Genomic DNA, 27934 nt, shown 5'->3' on the forward strand with positions numbered 1-27934 from the left:
ATAAAACTTCGTATCAACAAACGTTATAAATTATTCACCTGGAGACGAAAAATTAGTTGTTTGACTCGCCCGTTAACGTTTCCTACTTGGCCTTACTGGTTAAATTTTATATATTTGACTTTTGTGTAACGACAGTCGACATGGAAACATTCACGTGCAATTCTCAATAGAGTAATCAGGTTTTCCACTCGGGAGAGAAATTTTCATGAGCAATAAATGAAACAAACTGAAATTTATCTAACTTTTAATAAAATGGTCATTAAAACAAATAAAACCAAATGAAATAATGTTCATATAAGTTTTATTTTATTAGAGGATACGAAACGAGTTTATTATACGAAGATTTGTTTGTTTTGAATTTCGCGCAAAGCTACTCGAGGGTTATCTGCACTAGCCATCCCTAATTTAGCAGCGTAAGACCAGAGGGAAGACAGCTAGTCATCATCACCCACCGTCAACTCTTGGGTTACTCTTATTACCAACGAATAGTGGGATAGATTATCACTTTAAAACGCCCTCACGGTTGAAAGGTATGATGGGGACTCAAACTCTCGACTCTCAAATTACGAGTCGAGTGCCTTAACTACCTGGCCATGCCGCACCGTTAAATAAAAAAGCTGAAAATAATATGTGATCAATATGCTTAAATGTCTTCAGGGGATAGGACCACTTACCCCCACCCTCTGATAGTTACTTCTTAGTGGTAGACTACGATACCAAAACATTTGTCTTTGGAAGTTGTTTTTGAATGAAACAATGTTCACTTACACTTGTGTCTTCGTTCAGCAACTACACATAAGACGTGAGATCTAAAACCTGTGACTGTTATCTTATTTTATTTTTATATTACAGATGTAAATTTTATGAACCCTCTCTAAAACCTTTGATATATACGTCAAAAATCTACGCAATTTCACAATTCATCTGTGATGAACAAAATTTGTGTTGCCTAAATCCCTACCTTAGAGTTTATTGAACCTTGGAACTACTTTATATATTAAATCAAATTCTAAGCAGCTACAAGTTATCATTGGAATGAATCAATTGAGATTCAAGTTTCGCTGTTTCAACTATACCAATATGTTAACCTTAACACATTGCACTAATCATTAAAGTTCTCTACTATTGCAACTGAAGAAGTAACTTTGTTTATAAAGCTGACACAAAAAAAAGAAAGTTCGTTTCTTTAGAATTTCGCGTAAAACTACACGAGGGCTGTTTGTGCTTGTCGTCCCTCATCTAGCAGACACCATCACTCACCGCCAACTCTCGGGTTACTCTTTTACCCACGAATGGTGGAATTGATAGTCACATTATAACGCCCCCACGGCTGAAAGGGAGAACATGTTTGATTTTGTTGGTTTGTTTTGAATTTTCGTGCAAATTACACGAGGGCTATCTGCGCTAGCCATCCCTAATTTAGCGTGTAAAACTAGAGGGAAGGCAGTTTGTCATCACCATCCACCGTCAACACATGGACCACTCTTTTACAAACATTATAACGCCCTCATTGTTGAAAGGGCGAGCATGTTTGGAGTGACTGGGATTCCAATCCGAGACCCTTAGATTACGAACGCCTTAACCTCCTAGCCATGTCGGGCCTCAAAGTGTAAGTCAGCTGTATTTTTAAATTATTGTTGTTCTTAAAATTGAAAATATTGTCAGAAAGAATAACATTCAGTAAATGAAACGACGATATTTAGTTATAACTTTAAAAGAATGCCAAAATTATTACCTCAGTACTGGTTTGCAAAACGTTATCAGCACTTAAGCGAAAATATCTGGCGTGACTCTTAAAAGTTACACATATTTGTTTTGTTCTAGGGTTTTGTTTAATCATACACACGTAGGTATAATTTGTATCTTTTTGTTAATAAAACAAACGTTATCACAAATTTATTTTTGGACGTGCCCCTCACTAGTACAGCGGTAAGTCTAAGAATTTACAACGCTACAATCAGAGGTTTCGATTGCCCTCGATGGGCTCAACAGACAGCCCGATGTGGCTTTGCTCTAAGAAAAACACATACAAACATTTGGATGTCAGTAATTAAACTATAAAAAATTAGAATGTTTTATGATATTTTGTTACGTGTCATTGTTTTTTACTAAATAACTTGACGATTTTTGTTTTGTCAATTATCGCTTAATCTCACAACGTGGTGAAACATATTTCTTCTCGCCGACTTTCTAAGCTCATTTAATCAACATCATACAAGTTTCTGTGTTGTTCAATATTTTACTCACTGATAATTCTCAGTGGGAACAAGTTTTATTTTTCATAATGAAAACTGACTAGGTTAGGATTGTTTCCATAGTAACACTGATGAGATTAAGCCGCTTCTTCAATTATTCAACCAATTTTAATGTTGAACCAGACTGGGTTAAATCCAAGGTCAACATTTGTTTGAAAATAAAGCCACGAACCACTGTTTTATTTTCAACACCATGTGTTTCTTTTTTTTTGTAATTAATTTTACCATTCTAAATTACAAAACCAAGTCAAACTTAAGCAGCTTTATTTTTTACTGAACAAACTCATTTCACTTCAAAGAAAACCACATGGGGTACTGATACAAGTTGTTACCAAATATTATTATCACAGCTGTTAAGACACGCTTAACCCCGAAAATACACTGTTGTGTGATAATGCCTGATTGGAACAACTGGAGCAGTGGACTGAGGGAGTGGAGTGATCTGCTAAGGAATAATAATAATAATGTGTTTAATATTTTCAAAATTATCTATTGTAATGTGGCTAACTCAGTTTAAAAAGAACCCGGCATGGCCAAGCGTGTTAAGGCGTTCGACTCACAATCCGAGGGTCGCGGGTTCAAATCGCGATCGCACCAAACATGCTCGTCCTTTCAGCCGTGAGAGCGTCATAATGTGACGGTCAATCCCACTATTAGTTGGTAAAAGAGTAGCCCAAGAGTTGGCGGTGGGTGGTGATGACTAGCTGCCTTCCCTCTAATCTTACATTGCTAAATTAGGGACGGCTAGCGCAGATAGCCCTCGAGTAGCTTTGAGAGAAATTTGAAAAACAAACAGTTTAAAAAACGGGTGGTGACTTTGAAATTATCTTTGCACTTAACATTTAATTTGCATGTCTATATCAGGAGCTGGTATCGTTTTAAAAATTCGTATATCTATCTTAAGTCCTGGTTTATTTTATTCACATAAGAGTAAAACATTTGAAAGATACATTTAAGCTGAATTTAGCGAGAAAAGAATGTGCTGATTCCATTCTTATATATTGTAAGACGTTTGATGCAAAGTATGAGTGTATTAAAACACATGTATTAATTATATGTTATGTGAAGTTCATTAACAAAGTTGTAATACCCAAATACATTGTTTACGCTTGGGAATTTCTTCTGTTCATTTATTTTTTTTATTTGTTTTGAATTTCGCGCAAAGCTACACGAGAGCTATCTACGCTTCGTTTGTTTTTCTTTTCAGATATTGATGTGCGTATTTTATTAATGTGTTATTTTAGATCCAGGGAATGTTGTTGTTATAGATCTCGGTTGCGTTAAAAATAAAATATGCTTTTTACCTATTTTTTTTTCAGCGACAAAAGATTTAAAATGTGAAGGATATTGCTAGTAATTTTTCGCAATAATATCATATTCTCATTTTAGGAGGAAAAAAATGGCTGGTCGAGCTGTGTGATTGATTAGAATTGTCATAGAAGAACAGGAATAAATCTCAATATATTTAATCGATTTGAAAAACCAATGTCATACATCATTTCGTTTCTGTTGCACACAAAAAATCAAATAAAACAGTGTAAATGCAAATCAGCACGTTATTCAAAACAGGAGAGGGTGCTTTTTATCCAAAAATAATTACCACAGGCTACGTATTTCACTTCAGGTATTATTTAGGTAAATTTCATTAGTTTAATAATAATGTAAAAAACTCATTTGAAATCATAGGTTATACATCAAATGGCGTATCTTGTGTGTGTGTGTTTGTGTGTTTTTCGTATAGCAAAGCCGCAAAGGGCTATCTGCTCAGCCCACCGAGGGGAATCGAACCCCTGATTTTAGCGTTGTAAATCCGGAGACATACCGCTGTACTAGCGGGGGGGCGGCGTATCTTGAAAGTCGTATTTGTATTAATGACAATGCTAACAAAGGCTATTGGCCATGCACCCTCATTTTAAAGTACCGGCGAAAGGGAAGACAACTGGGTCAGAAGCACTTTACCACCCACATTCTATGATGAGAGTTTGACTCTCACTCGTATAATGCACCCACAGCGTAGAGTATGGGAAATATTTTGTGATATAGAGCAAATTCGAATTCGGTTCTCCAGCTCCGAATTTCAGAGATCTACCACAGAGTCACTTCACGCCCCACCACATTAATATATAGTTCAAAAATAAAAGACAGGTTTTAGAAAACTTTGACAATTTAGAAAATATTAATCGCATAAGGATATTTATTATCAAGTAAGACTATGAAAATAAACTATTTTCTTGTCATAACTGAGTTTTCAGAGACAGAAAAACTTTGTACTCTAAAACACAGAGTAATTAAAATGTTTCTATTATGTAATGTTCCAGAATACAAAAGACTTTTGCTCTGAGGATAAATTAATTATAATAAATAGTTTTTGTTGCTACGAGTCCTTACAGAAAAAGCAAAAGTGAATCGAACTATGATGAAACAATTATTCGAATTAGTTTACCTCATAAAACATTTCGCAAGAACACAATTGTTTCTTCAGTTTGATCATGTAATTATTTCAATATGTACTGAGTTTTATGTTCTTTGTGCTAGGTGAATGCAGTCATTATAGATTAGATTTATAAATATTCATGAAGAAAAAGTTGTAAAGTGACTTACAGAAACAGACATAAGGTCGAGAAATGATTGCTGTTTGAAATAAATAGACAAAATAAAAATTCAGTAAAAATATCAACCTATCTTCTTTTATTTCGTTAACTGCAAACGACTTTTATTTTAGTGAAAAAATATTCAGGTAATTAAATGTCATGACATTAGTGTGCGGAAAATTCGGGGTTCGGTTCCATTCTATTGAAATGACATTTAGTAAATTTAAAAAAAAGTGTTATCAGTGTAGAGAGTAACAAAGCTGTATAATAATTATATGTTATCAGTGTAGAGATTAACAAAGCTGTATAATAATTATATGTTATCAGTGTATAGAGTAACAAAGCTGTATAATAATTATATGTTATCAGTGTAGAGAGTAACAAAGCTGTATAATAATTATATGTTATCAGTGTAGAGAGTAACAAAGCTGTATAATAATTATATGTTATCAGTGTAGAGAGTAACAAAGCTGTATAATAATTATATGTTATCAGTGTAGAGATTAACAAAGCTGTATAATAATTATATGTTATCAGTGTAGAGAGTAACAAAGCTGTATAATAATTATATGTTATCAGTGTAGAGAGTAACAAAGCTGTATAATAATTATATATATATATGTGTGTGTGTGTGTTTAGGACCAGAGTTGTCTAAAGCATAATTTTCAGAATTTCTAGTTTTGATAATCTCGATAAGCATACAATATTTTTCTGCTTCTGATTTCTGTACTTCGGGGTAAAAACCAACACTAAAATAACTATATATGCAACTACCTTTACGTTATTTTTATTCTTGTTATATCGAGCAAGCACATTTGCTTCCTTCTCTTTTGATTGGTTTGATAATTGAAATATAAAGAGTAAGAACTGAAGAGATGATCCCTTCCTATTCAAGGAACTGAGCGTTATCGCATATTTTCATCCGAGTTCTTAGTCTATTCGTTTTCTCCTGGCATAACTTCAAAACCTAGACTAAGATAATAATTGAAACAATAATGAAGATTAAAGTATCATCATAATGATGACTTGGTTCCTCTTACCTAGTACACTATACAGTGATGTCTCCTCTATCATTTTACTGGTGTGCATTCCTTCAAAATCTACATATAAATGAGAACTTAGCTAAAAACTATTATGGTGAACTAGAACCAACTGATGGCAAATGAAACATAGGTTACCATCAAAAATCAAGAAATTGGTGGTTAGTAACAATAAATAACTACCTACATCAGAAAACTGTTGGATTAGGTGTAAAAAATATATCTCCACGCGTTAAACAGTGAAGTTTGTAGATTCAGCAAAAAAAATGTTTGAAAGAATGCTTTGAAAAACGGTGTTTATATATTAAAAATAAAAAAAGATTTAGCAATAAGTAAACTTACCCACGTGGAATTATTCACGTGTTTAGACTTATAAATACACTATGTCTACAACTAACACTGTATATGTAAATTTATTCATAAATGTATTAAGTATAGGTATTATTACAATTGTATACGTTTTAATTTATCTGTATTTCATGTGATGTTTCTTAATTATTACAATAATTATTTTTTGATGAAAATATTCGTGTGTTGATTGTGCTGAAGTTGTAACTTTAGATTTTCATGGTAATAAATAAACACTTTTCTCACAATAAAATATTATTACTTCAACATTAAAAGTTGCTCTTAGATATTGTACTATATTATTGGGAGAAACTCATTCTCCCAACATGTGATCTGAATATTGGATTTAATTAAAGGGATAGAATCTCATTAAGCTAACACAAACCAACATTGGTTTTCTCAGTTGTTCTTGGAACTATTCGAAAAATAATTTCTGACGTCTTACACCAGTTGTCGGTCCGTGTTACAAAAGTAACTACTGCAGTTGGTGAGAAGCGATTCGTTATTAATGAAGTTTCCATTTTTTGCCATTGCACAATGTGCATTCTATAGCCTAACAAAAATTCATAAAATATACGTGTGAAGTAACCAACTTAAAGACATTGTATTATGTTTTTGTTTTAACAATAATATAACTTCTGATGGGCTGAATTATGTATAGATTATTGGATAAATCTTTGTTAACCCTAAAGTTAATTGTATTGTTCCGCATCGGATTCTCAAACAATTTTTTTTTAATGTTTATACAATAAATTGCTTGTAAGTCCATGTATTTGTTGTTTACATCCACTCGCAAAAGAAAACATACAGACAACAAAAGCGTCAATATTACCCATCATTAATTTATTTAGAATTTCGCACAAAACTACACGAAAACGCCATAGTCGTTCTCCCTAACTTAGCAGTGTAAGACTAGAGAGAAAGCAGCTAATTATCACCACCCACTTGGGCTACTATTTTACCAATGAATAGTTGAAATGACTGTAACACTCTTAACAACTCCACGGTTAAAAAGGCGACCATGTTTAGTGGAACGGATATTCAAACCGACAATCTTCAAATTGCAAGTCGATTGCCCTAATCATCTGGCCATCATCAGCAATAACTGACTATGATATTTTACGTATTTTACACAGAACACGTTATTATAAGATCTTTACGCTAAGTATCGCGACAGGTAGAAACATAATTATTAAATATGATGCAAATGGAGGATCCAATATTCAGTGAATAGTATATAAACCAACTGCTTTCCAGTTTAAATAAATTGATATTTTTCAGCAGTTTGAGCTATGGTGCAGTACAACACTATAAGGTAACTAAATATACTACCATTGTCTCCTTTTCCATTGTTTAGAAAGTAAAACATTAAAAATGTAATTTAAACAACATCTGCTGAAATAAAACTTTCACGACAGACAGATTTGAAATCGTTTCTTGTATTTCCCTTTACGAAAATCTTGAAAAACTTAACAAAATCAGCTGAAACTGATGAGATCTGACATATCCACCAAAACTACTACCCTAAGTTGAAAGCGAACAAGACGCTTCTTCATTCTATTATTTTGTTTTTATTTATCTGGGATTCCATTCTTAATATATCACTTAGATAGAACGTTTTTATTTTATTCACTTTCACAGAGTGCTTTTTACTTGCAAGAATAGCATTTTTTAATAAAAAATCATCTAGAGAAACTCCAGACAATGTACAGAACAAGGTCATTATTTTCAATACTTGAAGGTAAAAGAAACTTACAAAAGAAACGTTCAGAAAGTTTGCCAATAGGATAAAACTAGCAAAAATTCTGTCTGACTTACGGCCTTCAAGCCTAACTCGTCTCTCAGTTTATTCTCAAAATAAACTTGTTATAGAAAGTTAACAACATATAATTAAAAGTTTAAAGTAACAAAATGAAAAGAAAATTATTAAAACATATTCAAACTCTGAGATTTCGTTGCACGTTGCTGTTTTTAATTTTTTAAATGCATAAATAAATTTACTTTTACCTACACTTACGACATTTTAGAGAAAAAATCATATTAAAGTTAAATTGTACTTTTTAGTTTCACTTCTCTTTTGAGATAATTTAAAAAAAAATGTTTTTCTTTACTTTTACTAGTGAATCAGGTTATACATAATTTATCTATGCATTTTTCTTTTTAAATCGATTATATTTTTGCGTAAAAAATGTGTGTAAAATATGCATTCAGATATATAAGCATATTATTAAAGATAATATGCTGGTTATTACAACTGAAATTTCGTTATTTATAATCACTTGCATTATTATACAATTAAGCTATAATGAAGCTAACTTGAAACTAGACAAAAAATAATATATACGTTTTGTTGCCCGGCAACTTTGCAGGACTGGAACAGTGTACAAAAAATATTGTTTACTGGGTGTGAGGGTACAAAGTTTTCCGTTTATAAATGGAAGAAAAAGTAAATCGTACATAATGCTTTATATTACAACCATACTTGTTGCTTCCCGCCTTTGTTTTTTATACATCTGCATAAGTTGTTACCTCAAAAAGAAACAAAAAATACTTCCCTAAAAAGAGCGAGTAAGAAAACTTTCGTACGCGTTCCGGGTAAAGTTTTTTTTTTTTTCTGTAAGCTTTCAGATGTTTTACGAATCATTAGGTAACCCTTCCTGTTTTACTTCAAAAACCAGAAACATAAATAAGATATTTACAAATACATGATAGAAGATCCAAAGAATATTTTTGTTCTTAAATTGATAACCTGTTTTGAATGATTGCAGACATACATAGATATATTGAATATTAGAACCAAAACTTACATTTATCATGTCTGTCACATTACTTTAACGTGATTAGGTTTGAAACTCATGGGTAGTTCGATGACATTAATAAAACAGACTTGAGATGTTAAAATATAGAATTCTTCTCAATAACCATATCTGATTGTTTGTTAAAAAACATATACCAAAAACATGTAGCAATTAACCATTCTCTATTACTATATAATATTACGACTTTGACAACATGCAGTAGTGTAGTTATACATTCTTTATAACTGCATTAACTCTTAACACTGTTATTTCGCAGTTGTCACGTGTTATTGAATCATGAGCATCCAAATATGCAACGCTTACCCATTCTTCACAATCATATTTGAGCATAAAGACATGTGATCAAATTTACACTTTTTTACATGTTTATGGGATCGTGGTAATTAGTGTAAGAAAAAAAAAAGTCACAGGAAAAAGTCACAATTTGAAAATTAAAATTTATATATTTTTTTGACGTTCATAGAAGTCAAATTATTATTAGCGTTTGTGTTTCTCAGCAGGAGCTTGGCAAGACAGTGGCAGAGTTTCCTCGCGCCGTCAGTTAGAACATTCGTCTTAACTACGAACATCGAAAACAATATCACTACATCTAATGCCGTGATGTTATTGTGTTATTAACGTGTTTGTGTGTCGTGTACTTTCCATATAATGTTACATATCATGCATCGTGCTATTATTACAATAAATAAATAACTTAAAAGTGTTTTTGTTGCATTACTTTACGTTGAGTTTAAGAATTTGAACAAAAAATTAACAGTCTTCTTGTAACTGTATTTCTGTGTACCGTGATAAATTTTATCTTTGTTAAAACAAAACTTTCTATATTGTAAACAGTTGTATGGATAATTCGGCACAATATACTCATATCTTGTGTATTGTAATACGGTTTTATTGATCCTAAATGAGTGTGCACGAGCATATAAACATAGAAGAATGCTCCCACTATTACTAAAAATCTAAAAAGTAAGATAAAAATTAAGCCTTTTAAAAATACATGGCCTGAATCCAATGGCAGGTGAGTTGTTCTCGCCAGGCCTGTGGTAATTCCCTCAGTACCTCATCTAAAATAATCCATCATCACTCTAGGTTTAAATCGCGTGTTTTCGTGTATCCAAAAATCCTCGGATTTCCTACCAGAAACGATCAATCAATCATTCGACATCAGTACACTCCATGCTAGAGCATTTATTTAGGCTGTAGAGCCGAAGGTGTTAAAACTAACAAGCTTAACTATCCTGGCACAGGCATAAATCGCTGAAGACATTTAGGACAAACGTCGAGCAGTAGAACAATAAATAAGCTTGGCAGTGTTGAGTTTTTCATGCATACTAAAGTAGTTGTGGGATAATCGTTAGTCTATTTTGAAAATACTGACGCCCCCAATTTAGGCTTGATGCAACATAGAATAAACTCAGGAATTTAATACCATATCCAAAAACAACAACAACAATAAAAAAGAATGGATTTTTCATGACCATCTTTATATCATTATTTATCTTATTATTGAGGGACTATCAAAAAAGTTCGCAATGCTTTTTTTTATTGTTCATCAAGTTTAATATTGTTATCACAAGCAACATTCAACGACTTTATGTTGTTAGAATCAGACAGTGTAGTTTGATTAAACACGGACTCATATGCGCATATACATATATATATATATATATCAAATATTAGAACTGGAATTTAACTTTATTATTATGTGTATGTGGCATTAACGTAAGTAGATTTTAAGAGACAAATTAACATTGTTATCACGTTCATTTATCATTAAATTCTAATCAATCAAGCTACCTACATAGATCAGAACCAAAGTACAGAGCGTATTAATGCGGCAATCGGACGAGAACCACGAAACGCTATAAGAGAACCACGCCTGGTTTCGGCAGAGGGAAGACTCACAAGAAAACCTTGCCACAAGTAGTGGTATTCAATAGTTTCAAAGCAACAAAATTAATTAGTGTTATCGCGATTAAATCAACTAGATAATTCATTTCAACGTAGTCTGTCAGATTCTGGACTTTTCTTTATGCATACCTTCTACAAGCTTAGAAAAGCCCTCACAAGCAATAGAAGCTTTTACACGTTGAGAACAGCCCAAGTAAACAATCATTGAGAATAACCCTCACAAGCAATTGTAACGTCTACACGTTAAGAACAGCCCTAGTAAACAATAATAATTTCTACACGTTAAGAACAGTCCTTGCAAGAAATTGTAACTTCTACACGTTGAGAGCAGCTCTCTTAAGAAATCGTAATTTCTACACGTTGAGAACAGCCCTCATAAGCCACTGGGTGTTGTTGTTTTTTTATTGATCAGAATAATTTCAATTGTACTACGTGAAAGGTGGAAGAAAGAAAGTGTCAAATCGAGACATACTGACTTCAGTTCAAGAAACTGAATATTCATATTCAAGACAAAGTGAGGTTCTTGGAGCTGAAGTCATTTAAAAGCAAAACATTAACTAACACAATCCTTTAATGCAGTTAGATTTTCTGAAAGAATGAAATATAATAATGCAACTAAATAAAGGATGTGACACTAAATGTAAGATCACATTTCGTAAGTGATATACATTATCGTTTCATTACCGAAGAATGATTTCTGAAGACATGAACGGGTGTTGCTGAGCCTGATATTGACGTATCTTTTTTTAACAGAAATTCCTTCGCTCATTCTAGTTACTACGTACGTTGCTGGTAATAATACACATTTAGCCTTTCAATCACTGATTGCAGATTTTAATGCCAATAACCCCTTGAAAGTTTTTAAAGTTCGGTTTTAGGTCAAGTTAGAACTGTAAAGGATATACACTTACATATATATTTGTGTATATGTGTAATTTTCGAGATTTTTACATATTTTATTGTATCGATCAACGTTTTATTAAATCATATTCTTAAAAAATTAACACTCATTTTTTGTCGTATAAAACTGAAAATATATTGTTACACACGAAAGTTTCTTTGTTTTTTAAAACCCCCGGATGTACAACACTAAAATCAGGGGTTCGATTCCCCGCGGTGGGCTCAGCAGATAGCCCGATGTGGCTTTGCTATAAGGAAAACACACAAGCACACACACATTATTTTTCAATTTCGCGCAAAGTTACATGAGGGCTATCTGCGCTGGCCGTCCCTAATTTAGCAGTGTAAGACTAGAGGGAAAGCAGCTAGCCATCACCACCCACCGCCACCTCTTGGGCTACTACTCTTTTATTAACAAATAGTGGGATTGACTGTAACAGTATAACGACCCCAAGGCTGAAAGAGCGAGCAAGTTTGATGCGACGGAGATTCGAAACTGAAATCATCAGGTTGTGACTTGAGTGCCCTACCCACCAGGCCAAGGCAAGCCACCACTCTCGAGAAAACACTTGACATGGTTGGTATTAATAACAAACGTTCATTCAATACTTTAATCATCAGATAAGGCCTTAATTAGGTTTGGTTGGCTTGTTTTGGATTTCGCGCAAAGCTACACGAGGGCTATTGCGTTATCCGCCCCTAATGAAGCAGTGTAAGACTAGAGGGAAGAGAGCTAGTCATCACCACCAACCGCTAACTCTTGGGCTACTCTTTTGTCAACGAATAGTGGGATTGACCGTCACATTATAACGCCCTCACGGCTGAATGGGTGAGCATGTTTGATGTGACGGGGATTCAAACTCGCCACCCTCGGATTACGAGTCGAGTGCCTTAAACACCTGGCCATGCCGAACCCGATAATTAAGTATTGGCTATTATGTTCGACGATTTTTATTGCTTTTTTGAGTTCCTGTTTGCTAAAATAGTCTTTAATTGTGAAATTACTGCTTTTATACAGCGTACTCTGTACATGATATTTTCATGCATAGTATCAGTTTCCACACATACTTCTCTAACATCTTACATACTTCTTAGTTTGATTAATTATCCACTTTTGTAAAATATTAAAGGACTTACAGCAAACAACTATTTTGTTAGTTGTTGTTCACACAAAACTGAACAATGAGTCTTCTGCGCTTTGTCTCCACTATGTTGAATCAACGCCGGTTTGTAAATCTGTAAACTTACCTCTAATCTATCGGGGAACAACTATCTATTTACGAACCATATTTTTTTCAGAAGACGCCACATCAACTAATTTATCAGCTTTAACTAAATATATTTGAAAAAGGTGATGAAATGATGATAAGGAATAGAAAAAACAACAAAAAACTTAATTGTGACATTTTTACCTGAGTAGGAATACTGTATTGTTCACAAACATACCTCCTATAAATGAAAACAAAAATATTATCGATTATTTTTTCGATTTAAATCAAAAAATGTAATTAGCTATATCTTCTTCTCAGCGACATACTTTAAACATTCTAAACTTAACATAAAACGAAATTTTATTAAATAATAAAGTAGAAGATGCTTAAAAGATATCAATGCACATTAATGGAGACTGTATGTAAAAAACAAAACAAAAACTGATTCTCTATTAAAGAACTAATAATGTCCTTTCATACGCTATGAGAGCACATCTAATGCATCAACTCTATATACGTTACCTATTTATCATCTGGAAGCTTCAGTTCTAAGATAGTAATAAAAAGTACCAGTGTTTTTTTTATTTTCTATTGTTTGCGTGTTTTAATCAAGTCAGCAAACTCAAACTTGTGATATTTACAAAAATCTCCCGCAGAATGAAAAACGAGATATTTTGTGAGCACACTAAAGTTTACGGAAGTGATAGAACAAGGAAGTGGTCACTGGGATGTTCCCAGTGATTCTAATATAATGCTATTCATCTTTCAACCCAAACACGTAACTTGAAACTTAAAGACTTGAGATTCAACAAAATATCTTTGTGAGTTTTAGTTGAAGCTTTTATTATTATTATTACTGTTATTGTATAACATCTTAAAGCATATCCACCAGATTCGATTATTAGATCCAAGGAAAGTTTAAGGTTTTATTATATATATATATATACTAGTTGAAGTAAATATAATCTTAGTTGTTTCAATCAAAAATATTTGTTAAGCCTAACTATCCTTTACCGTACTTTTCTTTTCTTGGTAAATACTATAATTTTCTGATACACCTGTAATGCTTTCATATTATTGGCTTTGTGTCCCTCCTTTTGTGCAATTGTTGTGGTACGTTTGATTTATCGTCTCCTCCAAAACCATGTCCTCGGTTCCACGTGCTTTTCATAGCATGATGGATGGGCCTATTTTCCTTTCTTACAACCTTTGATTTACATCTATCTACAAGAGCGTCTTTTGACATTGATTCTGATTCCCGTAAATTCGAATAGTTTAAACAAAACTATATGACAGTATTGTATTTCTATATTTGTCTTTTAATCTTTTCACTATTGATTTTTCTCTAGCTGTCTGAGGGTCTCGATAAATAAAAATCTAGCTTATTTCCGTAGGAAACTGTTGCAGTTTTCACACTGAACGTTCATCTCCAATGAGCTACGCCATTCATATTTTCATTTCCTTTTCCTTCATGTCTCGGTCTTCACTGAATTACTTAAGGTGTGGTGCGAAAATAAACCATTACAGAAAAGGCTAGAACAGTAGATGTTATATACAGCTTACTTACGTAATAATAAACAAACGGAATCCATATTAAGCAAATTCGTTGAATGTGTTAGTTAGGATAAAACCAACATTCACGCCTAAGCTTTAAGTGTTTAACTTAACAATAATGCAGCATTTAAGTTCGTTATAGTAATTGAGTTGAGTTTTCTTATAGCAAAGCCACAGCGGGCTATCTGCTGAGCCCACCGAGGGGAATCGAACCCCTAATTTTAGCATTGTAAATTCGTAGACATACCGCTGTACTAGCGGGAGGCCGTTATAGTAATAAACTTTTCTGTGGGTTCAATGGATCTTAATGCTTTCCAAGCAAAATAAAATTGCTTAAGTTTTCGATAAATAATAGATGTTTTGTTTTTGGAATTTCGCACAAAGCTACTCGAGGGCTATCTGTGCTAGCCGTCCCTAATTTAGCAGTGTAAGACTAGAGAGAAGGCAGCTAGTCATCACCACCCACCGCCAACTCTTGGGCTACTCTTTTACCAACGAATAGTGGGATTGACCGCAACTTTATAACGGCCCCACGGCTGGGAGGGCGAGCATGTTTGGCGCGACGCGGGCACGAACCCGCAACCTTTGGATTTCGAGTCGCACGCCTTACGCGCTTAGCCATGCCAGGCATAATAAATAATAGAATTATTGGTCTAATTAGGTGGAATATTACCGTGAAGTAGTTATGTGAGGAAAAATTATACGGACCTTAAAACATTTACCTTTGTAGTCTTCTACTTGGAAATCGCCTTGCCAAACAAACCACATAAATATCGCAAGTCGTTAAGTTGAAATACATTATTGTTTTGTTCTGTTTTATTGTTCTTCAAGTTTAGGCTATTATTAAATGTTCAGAAACTTAGTTTCTATAAACATAGTCCCGATATTTTACGTAAGTTTTAAAATTTACTTATATTATTGAAATATACATCTGTATGTTAATTGACTATAAAGTTCATTAATGCTTAATAATTCAAGCGATACATATTTGTAAATTTGAGTTTTTTGTGTTAAAGAATCTTGTGGTTTAAAATAATAAGTAAATAAGATACAAAAGGAAAAAATGAAAAGACTGAATTATGATAAATTCGTAACAGTGTCATGAAAAGACTGAATTATGATAAATTCCTAACAGTGTCATGAAAAGACTGAATTATGATAAATCCGTAATAGTATCATGAAAAGACTGAATTATGATATATCCATAATAGTATCATGAAACGACTGAATTATGATAAATCCGTAATAGTATTATGAAAAGACTGAATTGTGATAAATCCGTAATAGTATCATGAAAAGACTGAATTATGATAAATCCGTAATAGTATCATGAAAAGACTTCATAAGAATAAAACTACTCATGTAATTCAATTCCTAATATCTTACCATGTTGTCAGTGTCTAATCCTACTTGAAACTTCTTATCTGAACATCTTTAAAATAGAAAACAGTTTCAATAATAAAGCAGTTTTATAAGAATTCTACCGCTATAACCATGTGATACATAATGATACTTTTGTAAAGATTTGGGAAAGAAATAATAATATTGTAATAAAACCTATTAAAAACACATCTAGGTAACTATTAACTGTAGAATAGATAGATCTTAAAATAAATATATTCTAGAATTTTGTCAAAGATTGTGTTCATGCTCTAGGCTTGTAATACTCGATGTTATTTGTTTTAGATACTTTAAATGCTTGTTATTCTAATGGGGGTGATAGTTTGCTGACAAAATATGTGTTATGGACGATAAATATTTGTCCATACTTTGGACACTATAACATGATTACAGGATGTATCTCCTGTTGTGTAATCCACCATATCTATACACTTCTCGGTGATTCTCAGACCAGCGCTTTATATGATGGCTGAACACTCATTTCAATTCCGGCTGCGTTCCATTCATCTGCTACGGATTACGACAGTTTCCGATCGTGACTGGAAAGACATGATGATAAAAAGATAACAGAGCAAAAGATCTTATTTTCCCCTGTCTCTTTTATATGTAGAAGAGAAGAGAATCTTTCATTGTAACATTGTCCAAGCTTTGTCTATCTCATACTTACAGTTATCAGCCTTAAAGAAAACTCGTAACACGTTCTATACCATCTTCTCTTCTAGTTAAAAATCAGATCAATTTGAGATTAATCACGTCAGTTCCAGTTATAAAATAATATTTTACACTACAAGAGAAAGCTAATCGTGGTCGGAAACAGTTTTACAGGATGTGTGAAAGAGATAAGCTGAAGGACATAATGCTGTACTGAATAGCGAGTACACATTTATATGTTACACATCTGGAGTTCGTATTCCTTCGTATGCTACAAAATTAATGCATCTTTTTAAAAATAATAAAGGCTATTTAGAAGCAAGTGATAAAAGAATGTTTTCAGTATGGAAAGTTGAACAATGATATAAAACAAGAAAAAAATTCTTGCAAGTAGGAAAGCTCCTTAGCGCTGGGTACTCGGAATGTTTCTAAATAAGCTCAAAAACCTCATTCATTCTCTTACCATTCATCCAAATGTACTAGAGCAATATATTTAATGATCATCTTCTGTCTGTTTTATTATGAGTTTGTTCAGTATTCTGCTAAATTGTTTTTGAAGAAAATTATCTCAAAATCTTCAGCAATTTGCAGTAAAAACGTGTTTCTCACTTCAAAAATTAACCGCTCTAAAGATTGTGCTCATATCTCATCAAAATATTATTTTATTTTTTTTGAAACGCTGGAAATTATGTTATAATTTATTATTTTTGTGAGAGAGAGCATCGTGGTAGTCTGCTGACGACCAGTGAAAAGATATATGATTCACCGTAAAATTATATATATCAGCGAAAGACCATGCATTCCATTTCTACTAACAATAGTAATAGTTGCCTTTATTATATGCGTGCATAATTCAATTTCAGATTTGGTAAGATAAGCGGATGTGGATTGAAATGTGGTCACGTTACAATTTCTCCATTTTAATTTAAAGTTATCTTCCAACCATGCGTTTCATACAATTAAAAACTATTGTTATAACGATATTCATATAATCGTTTGTTATTTTTTATTTTTACAAGAGCTTATTTGAAATTGTAAAGGTTACATCGTAACTACTTTATCATTTTTTTACTTATTTAGAAATATGATTTATGATAAACACGCAGTAAAATATATTTATCTAGGAGATATATGTATTCCAAATGTGAATGTTTCTTTGTTTTTATATAATTTGCGGGAAAAGTACACAAAGTACACAAGCTGTCCCTAAAGTAACTGACGTATTACATGGAATATAGCATTTCTGCAGTACTCACCGCCAAATCTTGGGCTTTTCTTGTCTGATCGAATAGTAGGTGCTTTTATAGAGTACCAAAGGGCCAAACATACGGAGCGCGCTTTTTACAGCAACATTAGTTCACTTTAACCTTATGTATTTACAGTTCTATGTATTTCATAGTGATTCGAGAAGAGACACGTGTAATGTTAAAACTCTTCTTGCTTGAGACAAAATCACCGTAGGTATAATAACTGCTTACAACTAGTTATTAAAACTATTTTGATTATCTTTAAATCTTTATCTTGTAGAGCACCTCCAGTATTTTGAATAAAACAGTCTGAACGTTAACACGTAAATTTCCTTCATTAGGACCCCAGTTAAAGGATTCTCATTATTTTGAATGTTTTGCCCCCACATTACAAATATGTTTTCATACAGAAAGGCCCATTATGTCCAGCAATTTTTTATGCTTTTACTTCCTTTACAAAACTCACTGTAAAGATGTTGGTAAACAAATCCCCATCAGTGATTAGTGAGCATAATTGATGTTTATAGTATTTGTTCTGCAATGTGTGTGAGAGACTTATATCACTAATAATCCTGCAACCAACAAAATCATAAGTATACCAACAATATAATAAACTCTTTTTAAAAAGAGATTTAAAAAACCAACAGATCTAAAACTGTATCATTAATTCTTTAATTAAACACTATCCTAATGGTAATTGATTTATTTGAGCTCGTCACCTGGAATACCGTCACTGACTTCGTGACAACCTGACCTGACTATTGTTAACCTATCTGCCGTGTGGCTTCTGGGATATATTGTGCAAGTGCCTCATCACTACATAAAGCCTAAGTGCCCACGTACTATTCTTAGACTTCCAATATGAAAGCTCCACCGTTTTTACTTCCTACAACATTGAATTCCAACGTGATCACATTCCATTCAGAAGTTTGAGAAGTACGCTAATAACCATTTGTTCAATGCATTCTCGCTCCTTACGCCTGAAGTATATTACATTGGAAGTGGAAAATCGAATGCAGAATGGGGAAACAAACCACAAATTAAAGCAGCTGTGGAACTTCATTAAAGCTGAGAAGACATTCGTGGGTCTTTGAAGACTAAGCCTGAAGCTAGTGGACTATATATATTTAAAGAAAGCTAAGGTCAGAAAAACGGTGTTATACAGAAGAAAAGAAAACTCCTGCCACATTATTCCCTGCACAATTAGAAATCATTTCAGGTCAGCCCCTTTATCTTCAAAACAAGTTTAGCAACTCTGCCTACAGGTACTAAACTTTTATACTTGGAAAGTACTTTAACCCTAATTAATTGTCCTGATCGTTAACATCAGTAATTCTTATGGAAAAGAAAAGCAATACTAAAACTATAGATTTTCTCATAAACTCCTTGAAACTCCAATCAGTACACATGTACATAATATGTATTTCCATATGCACCATTTTCTATATACGTAAAGATAAAATATATCTTTATCCTAATATCCTTCTTCTGTAGCTTTGATATATTTATAGAAACATTGAAAATTATATCATCAAAATGTGTACCTTATAGTGCATGATAGTTAACCTAGAATAGTTTATTACAAAAAGTTTTTTTTTTTTACCGGTAGAATATCGATAGACATATCACATGCACACACTAAGTTTCGAGTTGCCTGTTGTTGTTGTTTGAAAACAACAACAATAACACAAAGTTAATAAAACCCTCTGACTGAAAAGATACCTTCAGAGATGACGAAAACAGTTTTTATTAACAACGAGTAAGCAATGATTCTCATTTAAACATTTAATGACGTGTGTTACTAAGTTCGCCAATAGCAACCAATCCAAGAATAATTCAACTCTTTTATGCAAAGGAAACCCCGAAAACAGGTATCGAGTTCAGAAACAAAATCGTGAGCTTATCAGTTTAAATTGATAGTTTCAGCGAAAAATGTATTGATTTCGTTTTTTTATTTTACTTTTTGCGAGTGTCGAGAAGTATTTCTAGTTATTAGGTGACTAAATATAGTAAAACTCTCTTCTCTAATGTATAAATTTACCATCATCAGTAGGATAAAGCGCCACAGTATTTTGTTGTACTGAAGGTTTCCTTAACAGCGAAAAGGTTCCATCAAATAGCCTGCAATTCCAAATATCTTTTCCCAATTAACTTTATTTCGCGGTGTTGTGAATTCAAGCAGTAAACTCGATCATTGGATAAGTTTATAAAGACTCGCCTAGTTTCACAGTGTGTTTTGAGCAACTTTCACCAGTTAACAAACTAACACAAGCACTTTTAAAACCAGTTAAACATCCACGTTGTCATAGTTATCATTTTGGTTAAAACAAAACTGAAGTTATGACATTTTCCAATTTGTAGCTCTCTCACTCATACCAATATTGACTGACTAATTCAAATTGTAAATCATTTTGATAGCAAAGAACAAATTGTCGGGAAAAGTAAGATCACTAATATATATTAGATTACTTTATTAATAAGATTTTGTTTGTTTTGATTATTTTTGAATTTCGCACAAAGCTACTCAAGGGCTATCTGTGCTAGCCGTCTCAAATTTAGTAGTGTAAGACTAGAGGGAAGGCAGCTAGTCATCACCTTCCACCGCCAACTCTTGGGCTACTCTTTTACCAACGAATAGTGGGATTGACCGTAACATTATAACGTACTTACGGCTGAAAGGACGAGCATGTTTGGTGCGACCGGGATTCGAACCTGCGACCCTTGGATTGCGAGTCGAATGCCTTAACCCACCTGGCCACGCCGGGTCGTTATTAATAAGAGCATCATATAAATATATTTCTACAGTTACAGGCACTGTCGAATTTTCACAAATTAGTGTTTTTTCATAAGCCTGGATTTGTTTCTAACAATAAACTCGCTCCTGTCCTGGACGTTTGAAACTATATTCGATTATATTGAATAATTCAGAAGAATTTCACTTTATTAGAAGGAAATGCAGGCTTTTCAATGCTTTACCTTATATACACTTCTAAAGGTATCGAAAATATGTAATCAGTATTTCATCATTAGTGATGAATCATGCGTAATTGGTGTAGCAGTCATATCAGATATGGCCGCTACTTTGAAACTCATGACGAATTAAATTTCTAATAATGAAATAGTATGTATTGCTGCACTGCAATGTCCACCAATCAGCAATTGGAGCTTTCGATGACCTCACTCAATGAAATCTACTAAAGCAATGAAAATATCAACTCAAACTACTACTCAGGCTTGAACATTTTAGTAAAGCATCCTTACAAACTGAAAATCGCAAAATGTATTAATGTTCTATCAGCGGATTGTAATCAGTATTTCCGACATACGGCTCAACAAGGAAGTTTGTACATACCAACCACTTCTGACTCACACGTGAATAAGAAATAATTATACAATTTCACTGTTATTATTATACTTAGCCAACATCCGACTGATAGCTGTCACAACCACGTGGGATACGCTCACATCATTACGTGGCTAAGACTTATGCTCAATGGTTCAAAGACGTTCAAAGAGGTTCAAAAGCATTCATGATTTTAAAAGTAATCGAAAAAACAAATTATATTTTATCTTGGATTGAGAAGATAAACGTTTGTTACACACTTGTAATTTCAAAATACGAGGGCCATGAACATAATTTAGATAGTAGAAACTCCAATTAAATTCAAAAATATATTTGAAATGCTTTCTTAAATGGAATCGAAATCAATGGTACAATTGAGTGTTGACTCTCTATTTTAGCAAGACGTGATACGTGTTTGTCTTGTAAAAAGTATCGTATTCAAGTACATTGTGTAAAATTAGTTGTTGTTTTATCACTATTTTTTTTGTTTTCGATTGCGAAACTTTCGTTTAGTTTATTTAAGTTGAAAATGGAAAACGAGATCAACCGATTTATTTGTTTTTCTTAATTTTTGAGCAGAGCTACACAACCATGTACGTACAGCGTTCCTTTATTTTCAGCTGATAGACTAAAGGGAAAATAGCTTTACAAAAGCGCCCACCGCCTACTCTTCCGTAACCTAATAATGAATATGACCTCAATCTTGCAGTTCACCCACGATACCGAAGAGCAAATCAAGTTTCTGTAGCATTGGAACGTCAACCGTGAATTCTTGGAGACACGGCTCGTATTTTCTATCCACTGGACCAAAACCGGCCAGAATCAGTTTAAAAAATAGATATTCTTGTATAACAATGTATGTGTGATACGGAAAAGAATATACAGTAACTGAAAGATTGACAATTAAACACCTCACTAAATAAAATAAAACGTAAACATTGACATTTATGGTTGCATCTTGGAGTTTAAGGATTGTCTTGAAATCCTGGTTTCAAAAAGGATCAAATATACTTTTCTATAACTATTTGTTTTAAAATTCTAAATTTTTGTTTCTCTGTTAGAAGTTATTGGAATAGAGATTTATACGGCACTATATTGGTTTGTTTTATAATATCATAATTCTTTATATTACACATGTTGAACACTATAAGGCTGTATTATTGTTAATATGACGTGTAATATACAGTTTATTGAGAGCAGGATCATTGTGACATGACATTATAACACATATACCTAACTTTATAGACACTGCTAAGCAATAATCGCGCGGTACTTTCTGACATGATCATCAACAATAAGTTAACTATATGAAATATAATTTAAACAATTTAAAACGACTATTATAAATTATTAAGGATAATCATGTGTGTAAAACTGATTATAAACACTTTATTTCTTACAATAACAATGAATCACATAACATAATCCTAATATGATTAAACTAGATTAAATCTACACTTGTATAACCTCATTGTTAACATTCTTATCTTGTCTGTGTGCATCGTTTAAAAAATTAGGCTCACGTATAAACACATGGCAAAACGACAAGGACAACGTTTCGGCAGCATGTTGCGAAGCTTGTTGGAAGTACTAAAAACCTTTAATAACATATTACTATAGTTTGTAAGCGAGATTTATCAAAAGTTTAATTTTCTTTATGTTAAAAGATTTCAAAATTAACAAATATAATAAACTGAAAACAAACAAACCAAAATTTATTTGAAAAAAAAACACCACTTCTCATTTATTGAAAATGTATTAACAGACTGTTTTGAGTAGCCTCATCGCAATCTTAAGAGTAAAACAAATTATGTTTCAATGTAATTGTTCAGAACCAAAAACATATTACAGTAAAAGATATTTTACGAGTCTTCCAAAACGATTTACGTCTGCATCGTGGAAAACACGAAATAAACTTTAACCTTATAAATGTTTTTATTCACTTACAAATATTTATTGCTTCCCCCTCTATTTAGTTTTCACATTTAGTCCATTGATAAACGAAACGAGTTAGTTTGTGGCTTCATAGATTTATGTTCGTTTTTTAGAGCTCTTAACAAACAACAAAACATAAACACGACGTTCTCATGACTACACAAACAATCTCAGATACATCCGTTTAAAACATACATTACTACAAATCAATTTGTGAATGAGATTAAGTGAAGCCAAGAAACATTAACGTGAGCAACAAGGCATGTAATAGAATTTCTGGATGAGGTGATGTCTTATGTACTGTAGTGATTTTAGCCGTAGACATCAATAACACTTTAGTACTTGCCAAGTTAAAATACGATACTTGGAATCCATACATAATCGCAACAAATTATTTCACGAATTGCTGTAGAATGTATTACTGTACGTCAATATACAATCTCTTGAATATTGTCCGCTTTACGAACAACTACTTCTCACCCCCCCCCCCCCCCCTTTTCATCCAAAAAACAACAACAATCGTTATATTTAACAAGAACGTGTATGACTAATCTACATAAAGATGCTTCTACTAATTTATATATATGTGTATGAAGTTCATCATAGAGTAAGTTCAAATTCGTTTTGAAATGAAAATAATTGAGTGATTAGTTGCTTGAAAATAGCCTGCTGATTCGGTAAAATTTGAGCCGAGAAAATGAAAACAATCTCTACATTTAACTCAGGTGGCTAAGAGTAACGTATGAAAAACAACTTGGGACAGTAAACAGAAAAAGGATTCTATATTTTCTCAATTCTCATCAAACTTAATAAAATAATAAAACAAATTAAAATATTGACGTCTTAATGACTGAGTTAAATTGAATATTTCTTTTCACTGTACATCATTTCTTGAAAGTTTCCTTAAAACCTACATTTATTACTCGAAATTTAAAAATCGTGTTTCTTCAAGAACATGTTACGAGTTTGAAATAACAGTTTCAGCTTTTCCACATAAAACATAGAAGTGTACAATTCTTATAGAAGAAAGTAATTAGTATTACTTACCTTTAGTATATACAGCGATGGCTTGAACCCGACAACACAAGATGACCAATAGAAGGTTTTGACTGTACATGACGCTTTCTTATTTCATGTAAGTTAATCAGTTAGATAATCCTCTGCTTATATATATATATATATATATATATAAATCTATATTTATGCAATTATTTTAGTTAACAGCGATTAGAATACTGTCCTTCCTTTTCTAATATCTAGGTTTGTCTTCATTAATGATGTATTACTTGGCTTTTGCAAATTAACAGTTTTCTCCCACCACTTAACAGCTTGATCTCAGCGGACCGTCCGCCGTGCGTCAAGCAGGTTGTGTTACGTGTCTGTCAGTGCTACGACTCGACGAGACTGCTAACCGTGGCCTGTTAAACTGTCTGATGGAATCGGTTATTTGTTGAAGCTCTCAAGACACTTGTGATTCCGCGCCGTTGTGAGGCGCTGTGTTACAATGCACATGAGAAGAAGACTAAATTCGCTTGATGTAATCTTCAAACTCGCCCGCCACACAAGGACATCTGGCGTCTAAATCAGGAATTATACAGCAAATTACTTAGTGTCTTATATAGGTGTCGCTGTAGTATGGAAAGAAACGCTAACTTGTAGAGAACTTAAATTTGTCTCTAGAAGAAGAATATATTGTTAAATAAAATAAAAATTATAGAAAACTGTATAAATAAATTGAAATATTTCCATCGGTTAATCTCAATCATTTATTACAAACGTAGCTGATTTTTTTGTTCACAAACCACTGTTGTTTCAGGTTTCATATGACAGATGTACAACATGCCCTGAATCAAAGCTTCAAAACTTTGATTGTCAATAACCACGTTCTAACATCTATTAAGGGTCAATATCGCAGTGCTTCGTGGGAAGAAATGAACCTGCGCAAGCGCATGTTCTGCTTCCTGCTTTTTCCTAATGACATGTAGTGTGTCTGAGAAACTGGGCCTACTGTTTGTTAGTTGGTAGCGATCATCGTGGGCAGACTCAGCGTGTTCTTGATCTGAGGAGTGAGTGTGTGGACACAAACGATTTAGAGCTACCACATGTGTGATGGGATGTCAGCCTTCCGTGGGCTCCTTGTTATTCTTTTGTCACGTTCGGTGGCTTTCCAAGGTACGTCCAAAATTCTTTACAAACAAACCTAGTATAATTATAAATGAATATGTTATATGATTATTATTTTGATTCATATTAGAAAAAATAAAGTTTATATATTTGGTAATATTAAATAATTTGAATCACACCACTTAAACTTACTCATAGATGATAAACATGTAATTACACTTTTAAACTTACCAAAACAATTTTTTACTCATTCTTATGTGATGTTCTGTTTATTCCCATCTATTAACGTAATTATCTATAATAACTATATTATTATTAATCTGTTTTATATAATTAAAATAATACATACTAACTTTTACTTAGATAAAACAAACAAACATTAATAATAGTTGAGTTACAATTTTTAAATTTTTTCACAACAAGTTGTTTGTTTCTCTTACAGTATATTAATCTTCAAAAAAATGTTATACTTAAACTTAGTACTAATGTGATATTTATTTATAAAGTCTTATACGTCATTTTCTTAAATTCTCTACGTTTCGTTTAAGTCAGAAGTTTTAGGTTTTCTTGGAGAGGACAAAATAAAGTTCTGCACTTTATTTAGTTTGATAAAGCACTGTTGGATCTTTTATATAATCAACCTAAATGGGCTGAATGGAACAATACAGCTGAAACCTGTATTTATCAAGCTAACTATTGTATGAGCTTTATCACTGAATTTGAATTATGTAAGGTTAATAAACCAAGAGTAATAGAACTAGGTGGAAAGCTACACGAATTCAGACTTTCTCTCTTTTTTTTCACAATAAGAGAATACAAAGGTGAATGTACAAGCCAGGCCTTAGCAACAAAACCGTTTACTTTCAGTCTCTAATGTCATGTGATGACATGTAACATTCCTTAAGAATAATCAGGCTATTGATGTGAGTTTTGTTAATGCATACGTACTACAATGATTCAGTTCTGTTGGCTTTAGTCAATTATCAACTGAACTGATTTGATTTAGTTTCATTATGTATTATCAGGAGGCTCTCAATTGTATAAAGACTGCGTTTATCTTTTATCATAAACTGTAAATAAGGAAAACCTAGAGATACTCGAGCGTACATGTACGTCACACTAACCTAAAATATTTCCACCTTTAAATTTGTATATTTACCAATCAATGTGAGTCTGGAACTAGTGTGAAGAAATATGTTTAAACTGTTTTCCATTACAGTCGAACCATCCAAGAGGTTTACAAATATATGTATACATAAATAATATTTAATAGTACCATGTATGCATGATACTCTTAAATGCCGTAAAGAAAACGTTGCAAATACTATTCACTACGCAACGTCCGGCCCTGTTTAAAAGCTAGCATTTCGGCCTGCGAATCAAACGTCAAATGTTCCCACCGGTATAACCTTGAAAACGCTTTGCATTTTCAGGTGTGGGTATGTCATAAAAGTGAAACTTAATTCCTGTATTTGGTTCAAAGAAAAATAAAGTCCTCTTATGATGGTTTCTGCTAATTAACCACTTTCTCTCTGTTAAATAATTTAAAATAATCTACAGTTACATCATAACCCTGAGACACTTTGACCCAGCTGTTAAGCTAATGATAAACTAGATGATACTAGATTAGACCTATCCTAACTCATATTTCATAGCTTAAGTATCTTCTGTGAGTTACATGGCAACAAATGTCGCGTTTCAGTCCCTATATTATAACAAGTGGTGTTAATTTAATAGTCTATTTTACTAAATTAGAGCTCCATATTTGACTGAAATAAGTCGCTTGTATAAACTTGTCAATCTCTTTAAATAGTTTATTTCATTAACCAATTGTAATAAAGAAATCACATTAATAATTTGGAATTACCCCTACTGGGTCAATAATAAATGGCTCCCACGACAGTGAGCATCACCTTTGACAAGTGCCATTGTTCTTCTATTCTTGTTAACCTCCGGAAGTGATATTTGGCTTTATTTCCGTCTGATAATTAAACTCGATCATATTGTTTACTACTAAAGCAGGTAGAATATTAGAGCTTCAGAATGGACATCGTAAGTAGGACTTGCCCTTTTTTCAGGTTATAGTGTGCTGTACTTCATAACCACCATATAATGACACACAGTTACCTATTGTTCATGAAGTAAAGGATCTGAAAACAAATAATTTTGTTTTTGCAAGCTTTTAAATACAGCAATTATAACGTCTTTTGATTTTTTTTCGGTGGTTTTCTATTCTCTAAGCCACTCAGCTATTCTCCATTCTCCCACACGTCATCTGGCCCGGCATGGCTAGGTATTTAGGTTGCTGGTCTCACAATCTGAAGAGTCCGTGTTCCAATCCTCGTCCCACCAGACTTGCTCACCCTATCAGCTGTGAGAACGTTACAATGTTACGGTCAGTCCCACTATTCGTTGGTAAAAGAGTAGCCCAAGAGTTGGCGGTGGGTAGTGATGACTAATTGCCTTCCTTCTACTATTACACTGCTAAATTAAGGACGGATAGCACAGAGAGCCTTCGTGTAGCTTTGGATGAAATTCAAACCAAACCTCCACAATAATGTAGCTTATTCTAAGCTACATAACTCAAAAAACATAAAAACTTATTCA

General features: G+C 32.9%; 2 protein-coding genes across 8 annotated transcripts in view; one reads left to right on the top strand and one right to left on the bottom strand.

Moving 5' to 3' along the window:
* The window catches only part of LOC143233062 (hemicentin-1-like), a 108370-nt gene extending 83690 nt beyond the window's left edge, over positions 1–24680 (bottom strand). Inside the window, exon 1 of the mRNA XM_076468937.1 lies at positions 24251–24680. Within this exon, the coding sequence (XP_076325052.1) occupies positions 24251–24320 (70 nt within the window). The 5' untranslated portion in view covers positions 24321–24680. The remainder of the gene's footprint in view (positions 1–24250) is intronic.
* Positions 24681–24896: 216 nt separating this feature from the next.
* Positions 24897–27934, top strand: part of LOC143233063 (uncharacterized) — a 126289-nt gene continuing 123251 nt past the window's right edge. For 3 of the 7 annotated variants that reach the window (XR_013017945.1, XM_076468941.1, XM_076468943.1), the window contains exon 1: positions 25184–25375. Coding sequence is in view for 6 of the 7 variants with exons in the window: in XM_076468941.1 (XP_076325056.1) it covers positions 25306–25375 (70 nt within the window). In the remaining variant the exon portion in view is untranslated. Of the gene's footprint in view, positions 25376–27934 lie in introns of all 7 variants that reach the window. The other 4 variants (XM_076468944.1, XM_076468938.1, XM_076468940.1 and 1 more) reach the window with 4 other exon arrangements.

This window comes from Tachypleus tridentatus, chromosome 12 (genome assembly GCF_004210375.1).
Source record: "Tachypleus tridentatus isolate NWPU-2018 chromosome 12, ASM421037v1, whole genome shotgun sequence".
In the NCBI taxonomy this organism is placed as follows: domain Eukaryota; kingdom Metazoa; phylum Arthropoda; class Merostomata; order Xiphosura; family Limulidae; genus Tachypleus; species Tachypleus tridentatus.